The sequence below is a fragment of the Euleptes europaea genome, chromosome 18, assembly GCF_029931775.1.
Source record: "Euleptes europaea isolate rEulEur1 chromosome 18, rEulEur1.hap1, whole genome shotgun sequence".
In the NCBI taxonomy this organism is placed as follows: domain Eukaryota; kingdom Metazoa; phylum Chordata; class Lepidosauria; order Squamata; family Sphaerodactylidae; genus Euleptes; species Euleptes europaea.
The window spans coordinates 30,067,887-30,085,248 of record NC_079329.1 but is presented as its reverse complement, the minus strand read 5'-3'; the positions used below and the strand labels follow the sequence as shown (position 1 = coordinate 30,085,248).

At 45.1% G+C, this 17,362-nt stretch overlaps 1 protein-coding gene across 1 annotated transcript; it reads right to left on the bottom strand.

Moving 5' to 3' along the window:
- Window positions 1-1,618: 1,618 nt before the first annotated feature.
- On the bottom strand, window positions 1,619-15,073 carry LOC130490964 (keratin, type I cytoskeletal 14-like). Its single transcript, XM_056864778.1, has 8 exons — window positions 14,568-15,073; window positions 10,481-10,563; window positions 9,009-9,165; window positions 7,773-7,934; window positions 7,552-7,677; window positions 4,686-4,906; window positions 2,412-2,458; window positions 1,619-1,726 (listed from the first exon to the last, which is right to left on the bottom strand). The coding sequence occupies exons 1-8, from the start codon at window positions 15,048-15,050 to the stop codon at window positions 1,629-1,631; spliced, it is 1,377 nt and encodes a 458-aa protein (XP_056720756.1). The 5' UTR covers window positions 15,051-15,073; the 3' UTR covers window positions 1,619-1,628.
- Window positions 15,074-17,362: the final 2,289 nt, after the last annotated feature.

Here is a 17,362-nt window from a genome sequence, read left to right as displayed (position 1 = left end):
GCTGGAGATCCATTGTAATAGCAGGAGATCTCCAGCTACTACCTGGAGGTTGGCAACCCTATCTAGATAGGGGGTGGAGAGTTAAGTGGAGGGAAAGTGTGTGATTGGCTCAGATGGGGCTTGGGGAAGCAACAGAAACTGGGGAAACTACCAGGAGACGAGAAAAGAGCAAGAGTCCAGTAGCACTTTAAGGCTAACAAAATTTCTGGCAGGTTATGAGCTTTTGTGAGTCACAGGAAGAAGTGAGCTGTGACTAGGGTTGCCAACCTCCAGGTGGTGGCTGGAGATCTCCTGCTATTACAACTGATCTCCAGCCAATCGAGATCTGTTCACCTGGACAAAATGGCTGCTTTGGCAATTGGACTAAATGGCATTGAAGTCCCTCCCCTCCCTAAACCCCACCCTCCTCAGGCTCTGCCCCAAAAATCTCCAGGTATTTCCCAACCCAGAGCTGGCAACCCTAGGTGTGACTTACAAAAGTTCATATCCTCCCAGAAATTGTATTAGTCCTTAAGGTGCTACTGGACGTTTGCTCTTTTCTACTTTTACAGACAGAATAACACAGCTACCTATTGTGATCTACCAGGAGACTAGAAAGCCTCCAGGTGGGACCTGGGGATCCTCCAAAATTACAGCTCCTCTCTAGACCGCAGAGCTCAGTACACCTGGAGAAAATGCATGATTCAGAGAGTGAACATTATGGCATTATACCCCACTGAGGTTCCTTCTTTCCCCCAACCCCACCCTCCCTAGGCTCCTTCCCCCAAAATCTCCAGCCATTTCCCAACCTGGACCTGGTAACCCTACCCTCCATCCGCCACCAATGGCTGGGGGGACCTGCCAATCCTAGTGGTGTTTCCAGACAGACTTGAGACCTAATATTTCTAGGCATTAAACATGGCTTATTACTGCATGGCATAGGCAAGAATGGGGGTAGGGGAAACGAGGTAACTGGTTTGCCACATAGATGGAACTTCTGTCAAGTAGAATTACATGCATCCATGAAAGTGCTGCATCAGCCAAATCTAATCTACCAGTTGGAGACGCTCCTTCCAGCCCGCATGGTATAGTGCTTAAGAGCAGCAGACTCTAATCTGGAGAACTGGGTTTGATTCCCCACTCCTCCACAAGAGCAGCGGACGCTAATCTGGTGAACTGGGTTGGTTTCCCCACTCCTATGCATGAGGCCTGCTGGGTGACCTTGGGCTAGTCACAGCTTTCTCTGACTTCTCTCAGCCCCACCTACCTCACAAGGTGTCTGTTGTTGGGAAGGGAAGGGAAGCAGATTGTAAGCCGCTTTGAGACTCCTTAAAGGTAGAGAAAAGCAGGGTATAAAAAACTTCTTCCCTTCAGGGATCTTTTTTTTACCCTTTCTCACTGACGGTTGTGGTGGTTAACTCTAAGAATCCCATTTTACCATCATGAAAACAGCTGTTTGTATGATTGGGGAAACAAGCTTTTATTAGTTGCTAACGGGCAAGGTAGTTATGTGACGGGCAGGACACTGTAAAAACTACAGAACCGATTTCATGCACATGTACGTCGAATGCTCGCTTCTGGATGCCCGGAGATGTTGCTGCGATAGCCTCTCTCAGTTGACTCTACAGAGTTGTGCAGAACTATTCCTTCTAGTAGCTCGACTGTTTGATTTGCTCTCGAGAAGAGACCACCTTCCCATCTTCAACCTCTTCAACGATCATGCGGACTTGGCGCGAGGTCTTGGTCACTGCAAGTGAAGGAGGGGGAAGCCGTTGTTCTTCAAAAGCTCAAGGCCTGCTAAAACAGCTTGCAGACAGAAAGCTCAGGCTAGGAAGCTACGTGGCCCAGAGAATAATGGGCAGAATTGCCAACCTTCAGGTGGTGGCTGGAGATCTCCTGCTATTACAATCTCCAGCCAATAGAGATCAGTTCCCCTGGAGAAAACGGCTGCTTTGGCAATTGGACTCTATGGCATTGAAGTCACTCCCCTCCCCAAACCCCACCCTCCTCAGGCTCCACCCCCAAAATCTCCAGGTATTTCCCAACCCGGAGTTGCACCCCACAAAATATGCCACTTGAGGCAACTGGCTCAGGTTGCCTCATGACAGAGCCAACTCAGATTAGGTTGGCCATCCTTAGTACCCCATCATCAACTTTTGAGTTCTTAAAAGGAATAAAATAGGAAAGGGGGCATCGTTAATATTTTGCCAAACAACTTATGGACGTTCTTTCTCAGAACGGTGAAGTCCGTGGCCGAGTGGCACACACGGCTTTATTGGTGTATCTTTCTCATTCAGTTGGCAACATTTGCCAACATTATACAAGGGACTTTAATGCATGGCTGTTATTCCCATGTTATTCAGTGGGGCTTCCTCCCAGGAAAGTGTTTTGAGGATTTCACCATTAGTAGTCCAGATGGGGTGAATTCTTACCATCTCGCCCAGATTGTGACACAGCTGCATTGTACTGGGAACTGATGCTATAAGTGGGAGGAAGTAAGATCAAATTAGAAACTCGGTTTTTCTATAATACAGGGCAGAAAGTCAACTATTCTATAATAGAAATATTCTAACAGTACCATCCTAAGCAAAGTTACCTCCTTCTAAGACCATTGGATTCAATGGATTTAGAAATGTGTAACCTCTGCTTAAGATGGCACTGTAGAAAGAAATGGGAAACTAGGACTGTCTACTAGCAAAATAACAAAATGGAATGTTGGCTGTAATTTGAGAATTTTATCATTTTCTGGATTTTATTTGTCCATGTATAATAAACCTATACTACTAGTAAAAGAACAAGAGTCCAGTAACACCTTAAAGACTAGCAACATTTCTGCCAGGGTATAAGGTTTCATGAGCCACAGCTCACTTCTTTAGATACAGCTAGAATGTGCACATTCTAGCTGTATCTGAAGAAGTGAGCTGTGGCTCCTGAAAGCTCATACCCTGCCAGAAACTTTGTTAGTCTTTAAGGTGCTACTGAACTCTTGTTTTTTTCTACTGCTATTTACAGACTAGCACGGCTACCCGTCGTGATCTACCAGTACAAGAATTCACCAAATGGATAGTCTGCTAATGCATTTGAAGGAAGGGTAATATTATCAAAATCACAATACAGTTGTCTTTCACAATATTGAATTGTAAATGGAAGTAAAGTCCATCTTGAATATTTCTGTTCATGCCATATTATGATAGCATATCTTGAACCCTGACAGCCTCAGAAAATTGCCCTTCTGATTAAAATTGAGAATTTAAGGCTGCCAAGTTACTCAAGCAAAGGGAATCAGTCTACTGATCACACAGATTAAAGCAGTTCACAGCCCGAACAACTGTCCTTCATAATACAATCGATGGTACTTGGACTCTCTCAGTGTCACTCATTTTCTCTGGGTTAATCTAGAGAATTGGGAATTGAGGGAGAGAATTAAGGGTTGCAAACCAGCCAAGGGGGTGTAGAATGGTATAGTATAGCCCCATCTCATCAGATTTTGGAAGCTAAGCAGTGTCAGTACTGGGATGGGCGACCACCAAGGAAGACTTTGCAGAGGCAGGCAATGGCAAACCACCTCTAATTAATCACTTGCATTGAACACCCTATGGGGTCACCATAAGTTGGCTGCAACTTGACAGCACTTCATACACCCAAACCAGCCAGGTCCATGCAATCAATGGGGAAAGGGTGGTTTGAGCATTTACTGGTTGCTGCAGCTAAGGGGCAGCCAAACAGTAGAGCAGACCATGCAGTCTACCCTACCCACATGGGCAGATGTAAATGACACCTGGAGTGACACAGGAGCATGGATGCCATGCCAGGGACTTGTCAACAAGCTCTCTTGGACCACTGGACCAACTTCAACAGGACAGTTCTTATACTGTTCCTGATTTACCGTATACAGTCGTGGTAATAATGAAAACTGATCAGTCATAAATCATCCAGTTAATTCTTTTGGGTCAGTTGCTAATGAATTGGAATTGTTGAGTGCTTTAAAGGGTTTCCTTCCCCTCCCTTATAAATTTAGATGCTGGCTATATGCTTAATATTGTGTTTTGGATGATTTACAGTGCAATCCTAAACAGAGTTACCCTCTTCTAAACCCATTAACTGTTTAGGAATAGAAAAGAGCAAGAGTCCAGTAGTGCCTTAAAGACTAACACAATTTCTGGCAGGAAATGAACTTTCACGTTTAGGATTGTTCTGTTACTTAGTAATTTTGCAGTGCTCCTTTTTAATGGCTTTATATGTATAACTTTCTTTGTGGAAAAACTCTTGTCTTCGTTGTTCGGTTTTTGTGCTTGTGTTGATCTTTGTCTTATATGCAAAGTCTTTCATGCCTTTAATTTCCTGATTTTTTGTGCGGGGGCTTCATCTTTTCACTGACAACAGACTCCATCAGCGCTGAGTCTGAAAAACATCTCCTTAATCTTTATTGGCGCAATGCCGCAATAAATGTACTACTACTACTACTCTCCTTCCCCCTCTCAAAGTAGGATATTAAAAAAGGGAATGGGATAGTTTTATTTCACATGAAGGCAGATTCAGTTTACCTGGGGATTGGTTCATCCCACGCAGTTTAACTAAGTGAGATGGTTTTACATCCCCTTGAAAGAAGTGGGGAGGTGTGTCACTCTACCTCATGCTATTGCTTAATTCTTGTCCTTTTTGGATCCCTGAAGAAAATCTGAGCAAAACATCCCCATTTTACTCACTAGGCTTCCTCTCCCTCCAGCAGGCGACGGTAGGTGGCGATCTCCTGCTCCAGGCGAGTCTTGACATCCAGGAGGATCCTGTACTCGTGGTTCTGGCGCTCCATGTCACACCGCAGTTCCCCCAGCTGCTCCTCCACGCTGGTGATCAGGACTTGGATCTGGGTGAGCTGGGTGCCGTATCGGGCTTCCGTCTCGGCCAGAGTGCCCTCCAATGCTGCTTTCTGAGGGAAGAGAATTGAGATGTGGTGCTTTTAAACTCTTTCAGGCGAAAACCCTAGCACAAATGCTACATGGAACACATCTTGATTCTCCACCCTCACGTCTTACTCCCATAGAGCGAGTGCAATCCAAGTTCCTTAGAGCTGCCCTGCAATTGCCAAGATGTGTATCAAACGCAGTGATCCGTTTAGAAACTGGCATGATGAAGGTAGAGGCAAGGGTCGCCTTGTCCTCTCTCTATCTCTGGATAAAAATTAATTTCAATTCCAAGGGTCTTCTCCCATTGATTTTGTGTGACACCTTTAGGTCAAAGTGGATTATAGCCATTGAAGACAAACTAAATAACTTGGGTTTTACCCCTCTAGCACTAGTTCAGTTAGGGTGGACTCAAGCTAAGTCAACCATAAGCCAAAGAGTTAAAGACATCGAGCAACAAGCAGATCTAGCAAGAGTGCCTCAATTTATGGCTCCCCCCCCCATCTAAATTTATCCTTGCACCAGCAGCCTACCTCCGTTATTTAGAGATAAACAGATATAGAAGGGTCTTTACCCTGGTTAGGTGCACAGCCCTTCCCTCTGCCATGCTAGAGGGGAAATTTAAGAAGATGCCTAGGACGGAGAGATTCTGCCCCTGTAAATCCGGGGATCTAGAAACTATTGAGCATGTCCTTCTATAATGTAATTTTTATACAATACCTCACTCTAAATTTATTGAGCCGCTTATACTGAGAATGGGACCTGACAGGGAAAGAGAAAAGATTGAAAAGCTCCTACAAGGTGAGAACTCCTTTATTACCTCTCAGGTCACAAAATTTTATATGGTAGCAATGAAAATACGTCGTCATAGAGTATTCTCTTAGCCCAAATGGTAGAGGTAATCTGGTTGATATTTTAAGTGAATTAAGACTTGGACTGTAAATTGTTGTCTGTAATTTTATCTGGCTAAGGGCCATAAATAAACAATCTGATCTGATCTGTGGGGAGGTGTCCAGTTCAGTGTAGTGAGGAAAACTGGATTTTTCTCTTTTTTCTTCTCATGTAGATATTGGGAGGTTTTCAGAGAAGGATGAGACACAAAAGTCCTTAGACAAATCCAGCCGTCAAACAAAGGGTTGGTTCACACTTCCATACTAGTCATCATTTTGATAACTGCAACATCCAGGGATGACTTGAATGGGTGGACAGGCTATTACCAGCATGGCATCACAGGTGAAAATTTCAAGTTACATCCCACTCCATGCTTTCTATCGAGTCAGGCTGCATCCACACATAGTTGGAAATGGCACTAATGTTGCGCTACAGCTGTCATTGGCAATTGGATTGCTTGGCCCACACAGGAAAATCCAGCTGCAAGTGATTGCTGTAGCACAATGATAGCCCAATCAGTGCTGTGGGAATGCAGCCGCAGTTCACACATTAGGCTGCTAAGTATCAGGGGAATAGTAACGGAGGATTCTTGTAGGTTATCCGGGCTGTGTGACTGTGGTCTTGGTATTTTCTTTCCTGACGTTTCGCCAGCAGCTGTGGCCGGCATCTTCAGAAGAGTAACACTGAAGGACAGTGTTTCTCAGGGTCAAGTGTGTAGGAAGAGTAATATATAGTCAGAAGGGGGTTGGGTTTGAGCTGAGTCATTGTCCTGCAAAGTATTAAAGGTAATGTGCTAATCATTGTCCTGTAAGTATCAAGATAAGCACATTATTACAGGACAACGATTAGCACATTACCTTTAATACTTTGCAGGACAATGACTCAGCTCAAACCCAACCCCCTTCTGACTATATATTACTCTTCCTTCACACATTATCTTGATACTTAATACTCCTTCCACCTTTACCTTTCCTACATGTTCTCTCTTTCTCTCTCTCTCTCTCTCTTTTACTGTCACTTTCTCACACACACATTTAAATTCTCCCAAATGCAGAGGGTTGGCAGCTCTGGGTTGGGAAATACCTAGAGATTGCGGGGGGGAGCCTGGGGAGGGGGGGTTGGGAAGAGGAGGGACTTCAGCAGAGTATAATACTATTGAGTCCATCTTCCAAAGCAGCCATTTGCTCCAGGGGATACTGATCTTGGTCGCCTGGAAATCAACAGTAATAGCAGGAGATCTCCAGGTGCCACCTGGAGGGTGGCAACCCTACAAATGCATGCATGCCGCAAACACTGTCCGATGGCAACCCTACAAATGCATGAGTGCCACAAACAGTGTCAGATTAGGAACACCAGAGCACATACACTGTGGGTCCCCAATCTTGTTGAACCTGTGGGCATTTTTGGAATTTTGGGAATGGAGAGCAGGTACCACCATAAAATGGTGGCCGTGGGGTACTGGGTCAACCACATCCAGTTGCATGGCCAGCATCTTCTTATAGTGCAGGCAGCCACTTAAGAATGGCTGCTGCCTGTGGACACCAAATTGATGCCTCCCAGACAATTCTGAAGCACCTCCTGCTCAAGTGAGGTGAAGAAGAGTCAGGCTATTTGCTTTGGAGAAGAGATGCTGGGTAAATGCATATTAATGTTAGTTTCAGAGAGTGAAAGCATTGCTTGCTATTCAATGGCTAGAAATACACAACAAATCAAGGATGTGAAGAAGTTGTCCGCAAGGTAGAATCTGGCTTCATGCCATCCTCAGTGAGAATCTCCATACCATGCTGAGTTGGGCTTGGAGATCGATTTCCAAGCCTTGGATGGTGCGTCTCAGTTCTGTGATCTCCGTCTTGCTGCTCTGCAACTGCTCGGTGTTGGTGGCAACTTCACGGTTCAGCTCTTCAGTCTGCAGGGAAAGGGAAATGACTGATTACCTACAGCTCAGGGCACCAAGCATTTTTTTCTCTCTGGGACATCCAGTCATCCCCCCAAATGGCGCACCTTGGTGAAGAACCAGTGCTCGGCGTCTTTGCGGTTCTTCTCCGCCAAGGCCTCATACTGCTCGCGCATCTCCGATAGGATCTTGGTCAAGTCCACTCCAGGAGCAGCATCCATCTCCACGGTGATTTCTCCACCCAGTTGGCTTCGGAGAATAGTCGTTTCCTGGGGAGGAGTTGGAGAGAAAGCATATATGCATTTATGTTCTTGGTATGACCATCAATGCCAGAACCTTAAATAGAAGGTCCTGCTTAGTGTCAGGACATTCCCAGCAACCAGACTTTGGCCAATTAGTCATGGACATTCATAGGCTTTGGCATAGCATTACAAACAGGCAGAGCCTGACCAACCAGTGGGAGGGTTGAATGGTAGGGACATAGGGGGTAGAATGATGTTGGTGATGTCACTGTCACTTCTGGGTGCAACTATAGCATTTCCAATAATTTCTAGAGCTACCTACTATCACTTCTGGAAGTAATGTACTGGCACAGAGTCCAGCAGCAGTTTCTCTTTTATTTTTCTCCTGCTGTCTCTCAGAGTCTCAATGAGAAATGGGACAATCAGTGGGAGGCCTAATTGTTGGAAGTGAAGGACTTTACGCTGTCTCTTAACTTTAAACTTTAGAGGGGGACAAGGCTAGTGAGTCATAGAGATAAAGGGGACAAGACCCTGGGACATCCTTTCTCTATTGCTCTGAACTATCCCTTTGATGTGTAGATTGCTACTCTTAGAGAAAACTTCCTTCCTTCCTGCTTCTTCCTCACCTCCTCACACATACAGGCACCTCGTCTCCATCTTGCCACCATGAGGGAAGGACGCAAGTCCTGGATCTCCCTCCATCCCAGTTAATTAGAATAGATAGGGAACGATATTTTACTCTATCCTATCCTGAAATGGATTTCCTACAATAAATGAAGTATATTAGTTGAATAGATAAAAGGGCTCTGAGCAATTGTTGTTCCTGGCACAAACAGAGTTTGGATGAGCTTCTCTGCCTTTGGGCACTCTACTAATTTAACAAGGGTTTGGTCATAACAAAGCCCTCATAATCCAACACTCATCAGAAACCATCCTGAATTTTGAACATGCAATATAGCAACAAATGCACGTGGCTTGCTGACTATAGAATAGGAGCCAACATGTAGGATTTTCAAGCACCATTCCTGCAGTAACCACGCACGCTCAAACACACTAGTCATGTGAATCAAGCTGAGGTTTGTTGCTTGCTCTGCCTCTCACCTCCTCATGATTCTTCTTCATATAAGCAAGGTCCTCTTTTAGATTCTCAATTTGCATTTCCAGATCTGCCCTGGACAGGGTCAGCTCGTCTAAGACTCTACGTAGACCATTGATGTCTGCCTCGACATTCATACGGAGAGCTTGTTCCGTCTCGAATCTGGGAAGTACAAAGGGGGAAGAGATTGAGTGACGTATCCTTTTCAGTTTTGTTCCAATATAGTTAAGGCTATGTGAAGTCATTTCAAAAGGCCTCTTCCAAGGTCATGGTCAAGACTCTTGCTATGGGCTATTGCAGTGTTTTCCAACCTGTTGGTCGGGGCCCAAAAGTGAGTCACGAAGCTTCTGAAAGTTTGTTTGGGAAATTTTGCTTGTTTGTTTGGGAAATTTTGTATGCCGCCTCTCCAGGCCTGATTGAGGAAGCTCACAACTAAAACAACATGAAATCAACCAAGGCTATAATAATGAGTTAATAAAACAGGTCACGGCAATAAAATAAAACAAGTTAAAACAAATCCTTTTTTTGAAAAAAAAAGATTCAAATGGATTGCTCACCAGCCTCAAAATCAAACCTTTGCACCACTATCTACCTCCCAGCACTAAACCTATATCAAGCAAAGGCTGGCAAACCACTTTATCTTATGCTCCCAATAACTCTATTTATTAGAGATGGTCCCTGATAAATTGGTAAAGGTCTGTTGTAAGTGTGCATGATTTCGCACCTCTGCCTATACCCACTTATCCTTATAGTAAATACAGTAAACATAAATATAGTAAATGAGGGTGAGTTGCAGCTGTTATAAGGTAAGTCAAACCAGATACATTGTGAGAATAACCATGTTATATTAAAAATGTTAAGTTGAAGAGCACAACTATTGTTAGTATGCTGTATTTCGGAAGCTGAAATGGTCTAGGGTAATGCAGCATCAGTGGATGGGAAATGTTGGGGGTATGCTTCATGACAACAGAGCAGGTAAACCAATGACAGCCTGGGTGGGAGGGTCTTAATAATTTTGCATGGTCGGGAGAGGGCCATTATGACATCAAATAGGGATCTAGAGGAAAGGGAAAGTGGTCTCAGACGGAGATTCGAGGGAAGGTTTGGAGATATTTGTGGTCTGACCTGTTTTGCAAGGTATCAGATGATGGAAAGTAGTTTAAGGACTTTATGATTTCTCTCCTTAAATACATCTTGTTTGTGTTCTGGACCAATCTCTGTGTGAGGTGTGTATTTCCACATCTCATCTTCCTTTTTTAATGTTTTTGTTTTTGTTTTTTGGTTCTGACTTAGTGACTTTTGATCTGCTTTGGCTGCTATATCCATATCTGAATCAAACTTTGAGTCCTCAGCCCTGGAAATTAAGCTCCCGCCTTTGACATCTCTGAAGCAGCTTCTGTAGAGGAGATCCTGCTCCACATGAAACACTAAAGACTTTTCCTTTGTGCAATATATTGTGCATGGAAACAAAGCTTACTTGGTTCTGAAGTCATCCGCAGCCAGACGAGCATTGTCAATCTGCAGAACAAAGCTGGCATTGCCAATGGTGGCAGCTAGAATCTGGGGAGAGAAGAAAACTCCTAAGATGCCGTACCAAAGAGACTTGCTTACATTAGATACTCCAGATTTCACAGCAATAGATGTTTTGGGTAGAGCAGCCGTTAATGGCATCATGGTGAGATGCTTAGATCTGCCTAACAGTTTCACTGCACCCTACTGATTGTCTGTAGGAACATCTAAATGCTGCAAATCTAGGGAAGTCCAAGTAGATCTAGATATAAAGATTAGAGGATTGTAAAGGAAGGAAGAGAATAATTCTCTGAAGTGGTTGTTGCTCATTTGGTCTTTCTAATTATTGTCAGGATTTAGGGTCTGTACAGAAAGCCACATTGTTGAAACCGTAACGGTATTATCAGCTAAACATGCAAAAATAAAATACCATCGAAACTTGACATGGATGGGTAGAAGGAAGGAAGCTGTAGTTAACCAATTTGGTTTGTTTTTGTTGGAAGCTGCAGGTAACCATTTGTATGCAGTCAGACCCATTCTCTCGCTAAGAGGTGCCACAAAGGCGCAGAGACCAAAGACAGGCATAAAAGGAAGACACTGCTCCCCACAAAATGGATACCTCTCAGAGTGTTTTGGGATCCTCATCCATCTTGTGTGTCAAGCCTGGGCAGGAAGGCGGTTGGCTGCTGTACTTTCCCCCTAGCTCTAAGGTGTGCCTGGCTGGACAATGGGGCCAGTTAATCCCCATTGTGTCACCCTAAGGTGATTTAATCAGCACTCCAAGTATACCATTACTGACCCTATCTGCACCCATCCCAGCAATCAATCAGTGTTCAAGAGAATAGTCCAGGAATTCTCTTGGGTCCTGATGACTCATCAGACCTCTCCAGCCTTTTTGTTGGAACCCCAGAAAAGCAATTATTTGTCTCTGACTTTCCTGCCAGCTTACCCCATACTGCCTCAGGGCTCAGTTTGGGTGTCATGGCCCAGCCTTCAACAGGCGAAGCATCATCAGAGGAAGAGCCAGAGCAGGGAGAAATAATGGGCATTGCACCTCAGGCAGCTGAGAATGCAGGGCAGGGTGAAGGACAACAGGTAGGAGTAAACACCAGCCCTGCTGAGGATTTGGAAGTAAACACGGAATCACCTCCTTTGGCACAACCAGATGTAGCTGTAACTCCACAGAAGCAGGACCCGCCCAGCTCACCTGAAGCCACTCAACAGCACAGGCAAAAAGGGAGAATGGAGTTGCAAAGTAAAAGGAGAAGTGCGCGCCTACAGACACTAAGAAGACGGCTCCAAGACTGTGAGTTGTCTGAGGATGAGAACTAAGGCAAAGAGAAACAGCTTAAAACCATGCTTGGAACAGACAGACGTTGCGAAAGCAATTGTTGCAAAAGGATCTCTGACTTTTGTTGCTGACGCTACTAGACATTGATAAACGGACTTCTGACCCTGTGGACCGGACTTTTGACTTTGCCTCTGCACGCCAACTTTATCTTGGTTTCCAGCTCCCTCCCCCCCCCCCGATTCCTGCATTCCTGAACTACTAACAGCCTGCTCTCAAGACCAGTAGCCGGCGGTAACCCGAGACGACCTGGCCTAGCACATTGGGGTATAAATATTGGTCCTTCTGCCATTCATACTGTGTGCGTTCTAGATACGCCTGTACACCCCCACTTGTATGCGGGCTCTTTCCTTTGCTCTTCGAAACGCTGGTCATTACCCTCTTCAGCGCTGCTTTCCCTTGACGTCCCTTCAAGACTGATAACTATCACCCATCCCTGAAACCCTATCCAAAACCGTCCCTTTTCTCTTAGCCAGCTCTTGTATGCTTTGTGTGTGTGTGTGTGTGTTCATTAAAAATATTTCTTGTCTTACTATTGTTATTCTTTAATAAAACCAATTTTAATTGTACAACTGCCTGCTCATTTGAGAGTTTTCACCCAAGATTATCCTGGTATGCATAGGTTATCAACCCCAGTTACCCCCTCTCGTTCTGTCTCCCCAGCTAATTCCCACCAACTAAAGTGGAGACTGCCTACTTAGGGTAACACCATGGGTAAATTAGGAAGTCTCAGGTATTAAATCTTTCATCTCAACATTGTTATCTACTTGGCAGGGTTGTTGTCAGGTTGAATTAAACAGAGCATCTTAAGTAGTTAAATTGCTAAATAAACGGACTACTCTTAATCTCTAATGGAAGATCATTGCTAAATTTTATTTATCAACAGTCTATCTTGCAATGCTAGACAAAAAAAAAAAGAACTGTATCAGTTAGAGCCAAGTCCTGCCTTCCCCTGAGGAGCTGTGAGCCCTTGGTGGGCTCAGCAATTTGGCACAAAGAGGACATATTTGAAAGATAAATAATATCCGCTACACATTAGAAAGGTCAAGTGCCTGTCAGCTCAGCCATCAGTTGCAACTGTCATCTACTTTTGAACGTCCTCTTTCTCTAGCTAACTGGGATGAAATTTCTGTGATCTTGGAGCAATGCATTCTGACTTTTAGCTGTTACATCCTTGTTGTCATCCTCTTAAGGATTGTCTCGATTGAAAATGAATCCACTTTCCTTCCAAACATCAGCAGCCTTCATTCTTAACAGCATTCGAGGCCAGGATTTGGGAAGGCAGCCAAATTGGATTTAGCAAAGCAGATTATGTCTCGCTGAAGGTTATTTAGGATTTTCTATCTGAGCTTTAAGTGCAAGGATCACTAGAATGAGATCTGGAGGTACTGTCTCAGTTGCAGGATCATTTGATCCCACTATGTAAACTTCTAGCAAATGACTCAGAAATTTCAGCATATTTCTAGTCCTTGGGGCTATGAAGATATGCTTGAAAAGGTGGAGGCAACAACCTGGTATCACAAGTGTTACTGAATGAGGCTTGAGCACTGAATAGTTCCTTGCCCCTCCCCATGATGAGCAAAACCAAAATGAGTTCTGCATAACTCTAAACATTGCACAATGCATTACGTCAACCGAAAGAAGTTGTGCCAATGCTTTTGCTTGTATTAGCAACATTTGTCTCCTCTTGGTGCAGGATAGGGGTTCCCTTTGAACATAACTGGTTTTTTTCCTTTTTACTTGTGTATTCAGTACAGAGGATGCACAGCTCCGAGTCAGATCCCATTCACATCCCAGTTAAAATCAGATCAGCCCTTCTGGATCAGACCAGTGGTCCACCTAGTCTAGCATCCTGTTTCCAACGGTGATCAGTCAGATGCCACAGGGAAGCCCACAGGTAAAGCCTGCTGGCAACAGCCCTCCCTTGCTGACTGCTCGACAGCATCTGATGATCACAGACTTTCTGCCTTTGAACCTGGAGGTATCATTCATTAGTTCTCATGAATTTTAGACCTATCCTCCAAAAATCGGTTTAACCTCAACTTCCATACATCTGTCCAGTTCCATATTGGGATTGCAACTGTCAGACAGAAGAGCACAGCAATCTTGCCTTATTTATTTGTTCGCTTCGTTTGTACCCTGCTTTTCTGCCTGATGGGGACCAAAAGCAGCTTACATCGTTTCCCTCCCTTTCATTTAATCTTCACAACAACCCTGTGAGGCAGGTTAGGCTGAGAGTGTGTGGCTGGCCCAGGGTCACCCAGTAAGCTTCCATGGCAGAGTGGGGATTTCAACCTGCGCCTTCCAGATCCAACACTCTAACTGCTATACCTCACTGTCAGGTGCTGTCAGGTGCAAAATCTATAGTAGTTGTCATGGCACGTCATCATGTGGTCCAGAACACCTCTGTATATGCATATATATAGAATGAAACTGGAAATCACTGAAAGGGTTACAGTGCCTGAACAGATTTGCTTAGATTTGCCCATTTAGTGAAGTTCTTCTTAACCATTCATTTAATAACATTGATACTGAAGACTCAAGAGGCACTGCAGCATCCCTTTGATGTACCTCCTCAAAGCTATCTTCCTATCTTCTTTCTTCTGCTGTGTGTTCAGACTGCAGAACTATATGTACCTCATATCCTGCTATAGTCAGTTTGCTAGAATGTCCCCATCAATATTTCCTTGAAGCCCCCTTCTCATACCTTGCTGCGCAGGTCTTCGATGGTCCTGAAGTACGGGCTGTAGTCACGGTCCGGGCCAGGTCCCTGCTTCTTGTGCCACTCTCTGATCTTCACCTCCAGCTCAGTGTTGGCCTCTTCCAGGGCACGCACCTTGTCCAGGTAGGTGGCCAGGCGGTCGTTCAGGTTCTGCATGGTCTCCTTCTCGCCCCCAGCCAGGAGGCCCTCCCCGCCACCAACTACGAAGCCGCCCCCAAAGCCTCCACCCAAGCCTTCCCCCAAGCTGCTGCTGTAGTAGCTGCCCCCATAGCCCCCACCAAGGGAGCTGCCCACCCCAGAGACATAGCGGGAAGAAGAGATGGAGAGGCCGCCAGCTCCACCATAGATGCTCGGGGCTCTGCACCCCCCTCCGAGATGCACGGAGGAAAGCCGAGAGGAGCCCCCACCGAAACTCACGGGCCCCTTCATGGAGGAGGAAGAGGTATATTGCCTGATGGTGGTGGTCATCTTGCCAGGAAGTGGAGAGGCACCCAAGACTGAGTTCTGAATGGCTCAGAAGAGTTAGCTGCTCCTTGTCTGTAATTCTCCTCTTATAGCTGGGATAGAGGCGTTGGCACGGTGAGGAAAAAAAATCTGCTTTTACATTCCCTCCAGCTTTCATCACCCCTGCATCCAGGCCAATTTCCAAACATCTTTTTGCTCCATGTGTATATTCATGCTTATGTCACATCCCGGTACAGAACTTGGTCTTAGAAAAAGGGTGTGCTTTGTTTTACTTTAACTCCTTCTTCTTTTGTTTCGGAAGATATCGTCAGCCGTGATTCAGATGGGGTGGCTCCTCGCCCCGGGCTACATTTTAAGTTTCCTGTATTCAGACCGTGGAATGTCGAAAGTGCCCTTGAGAACTCACCTCAATACCTTTTGAAGAAGCCCAAATTCTCTGCTTTGATGTGTGAGTTTTTTCTCTCTGCTCTGGCTTTAAATATGTATATCCTAGAGTACTCTCTGGGACTTTGAGCCTAGGAAGCAGCCTTGAGAAGAAGAAGAAGAAGAAGAAGAAGAAGAAGAAGAAGAAGAAGAAGAAGAAGAAGAAGAAGAAGAAGAAGAAGAAGAGTTGGTTTTTATATGCCGATTTTCTCTACCACTTAAGGAAGAATCAAACTGGCTGAAAATCACCTTCCCTTCCCCTTCCCACAACAGACACCCTGTGAGGTAGGTGGGGCTGAAGAACTGTGACTAGCCCAAGGTCACCCATCTGGATTCATGTGAAGGAGTGGGGAAACAAATCCAGTTCAGATCAGAGTCCGCCACTCCAAACCACCGCTCTTAACTACTACACCATGCTGGCTCTTGACACCAACGAGTTTGCAATAAACAGTCTTCTAAAAGCAGCAGAATGGAAGTGTAGGACATAAGATCATAAGAAAAGCCATGCTGGATCAGACCGAGGCCTATCAAGTCCAGCAGTCTGTTCACACAGTGGCCAACCAGGACTGTTGGTGGAATGTGCTTGGCCGGTAATTCTGGAAGCTGTTGCTTCAGAGAAGTTCTCTTCCACCATGGCATACTTTTTCACAGCTTGTTGGGGGCCAAGGATCAGTAGAGACCACCACTTATTGAGTGCCATGGATCTTCAGCCCCAGAAGATGTGAAATAGTAAGGCCATGCCTTCTGTGCTGTGTTTTTTCCTTCACCAGCTAGGGATGCCAGCCTCCAGGTGGGACCTGGGGATCTCCCGGAATTGCAGCTCATCTCCAGCCTACAGAGATCAGTTCCCCCAGAGAAAATGGGTGCTTTGGAGGATGGACTCTGTGCTATTGTACCCCATTGAGGGTCCTGTCCTCCCCAATCTCCATCCCCAAAACTCTAGGAGTTTCCCAACCTGGATTTGGCAATCCTATCCCCCCAATCCCCACCAGTGGCCAGGGAAGACCTGGAAACCCTACCTCACCCTTTGTACAGTTGTGTGGTCCCCCCAGCCTGTATGGAGTCCAGGTACCTTACCTTTTTGGAGAGAACCAAGTACCACCCTGCTCATAAAAAATATAATTTTGCTATTGTTATTATTACCTCCATATATCTTCATTTCTTGTGCTCTTCTTTCCCCCCTTCTTTACTGTTTAGGCTGGTGTTGGGGCAACTGCCCCATTCAGCCCTTATTTTTCTTTCTCATCCTACCCACCATTGCCATTATTTGTGATTGATACAGTGACATTGGATTGGGTTCCTGACCCAAGGAATTTCCAATCTAGATATTAGCAGCGGGGAGACAATGGGGAGAAGTGAAATTGTACCTGTTTTGCATTTAATTTGAAACATCCTTACCTGCATGGCTTAAAACTAGAGCAAAATCCATTTCACACATTACACCACACCAAAAAAAGAAGCAAACAGATTTGCCACCAAGTGAACGCAGAACAGCAAGTCGTAGCCTGCTCATGTATACTTAGAAGTGCATTGTATTGCATTACTACTGTGCATGAAGGCTGGGTAAATGTTACATTACGTTCCATTTGTACAAACCGCCAGTATATTCAATTCACATGGTCACAGCCTTGGGTGAACTGGGCAATACGTGGATCTTCCATGCGGGTACAGCTTCTACTCACAAGAACCAGAACTTTTCTTTTCAAGGGTTCTTCAAACTAAACAGTGAATGCACATATCATGTGCAGCACAAGGACCTGTTCATTCCCGATACACATGAAAAGTGGGCTCCCAGTTTGCATGAATGGAACGGAATGTCTGTAGAGGGCTATTTTGTGGTATGCAATCTAAAAAATGTGTGAAAGGACCTGTGCAATCCCAGTTCTACAGAC

Excerpts from the sequence above, each read along its gene's own strand:
- LOC130490964 (XM_056864778.1), bottom strand. The coding sequence starts at position 15,050 with ATGACCACCACCATCAGGCAATATACCTCTTCCTCCTCCATGAAGGGG. Across the intron at positions 10,564-14,567 it reads TCGAAGACCTGCGCAGCAAG|ATTCTAGCTGCCACCATTGG; the intron begins GTATGAGAAGGG and ends TTCTCTCCCCAG. Across the intron at positions 9,166-10,480 it reads GCGGATGACTTCAGAACCAA|ATTCGAGACGGAACAAGCTC; the intron begins GTAAGCTTTGTT and ends TGTACTTCCCAG.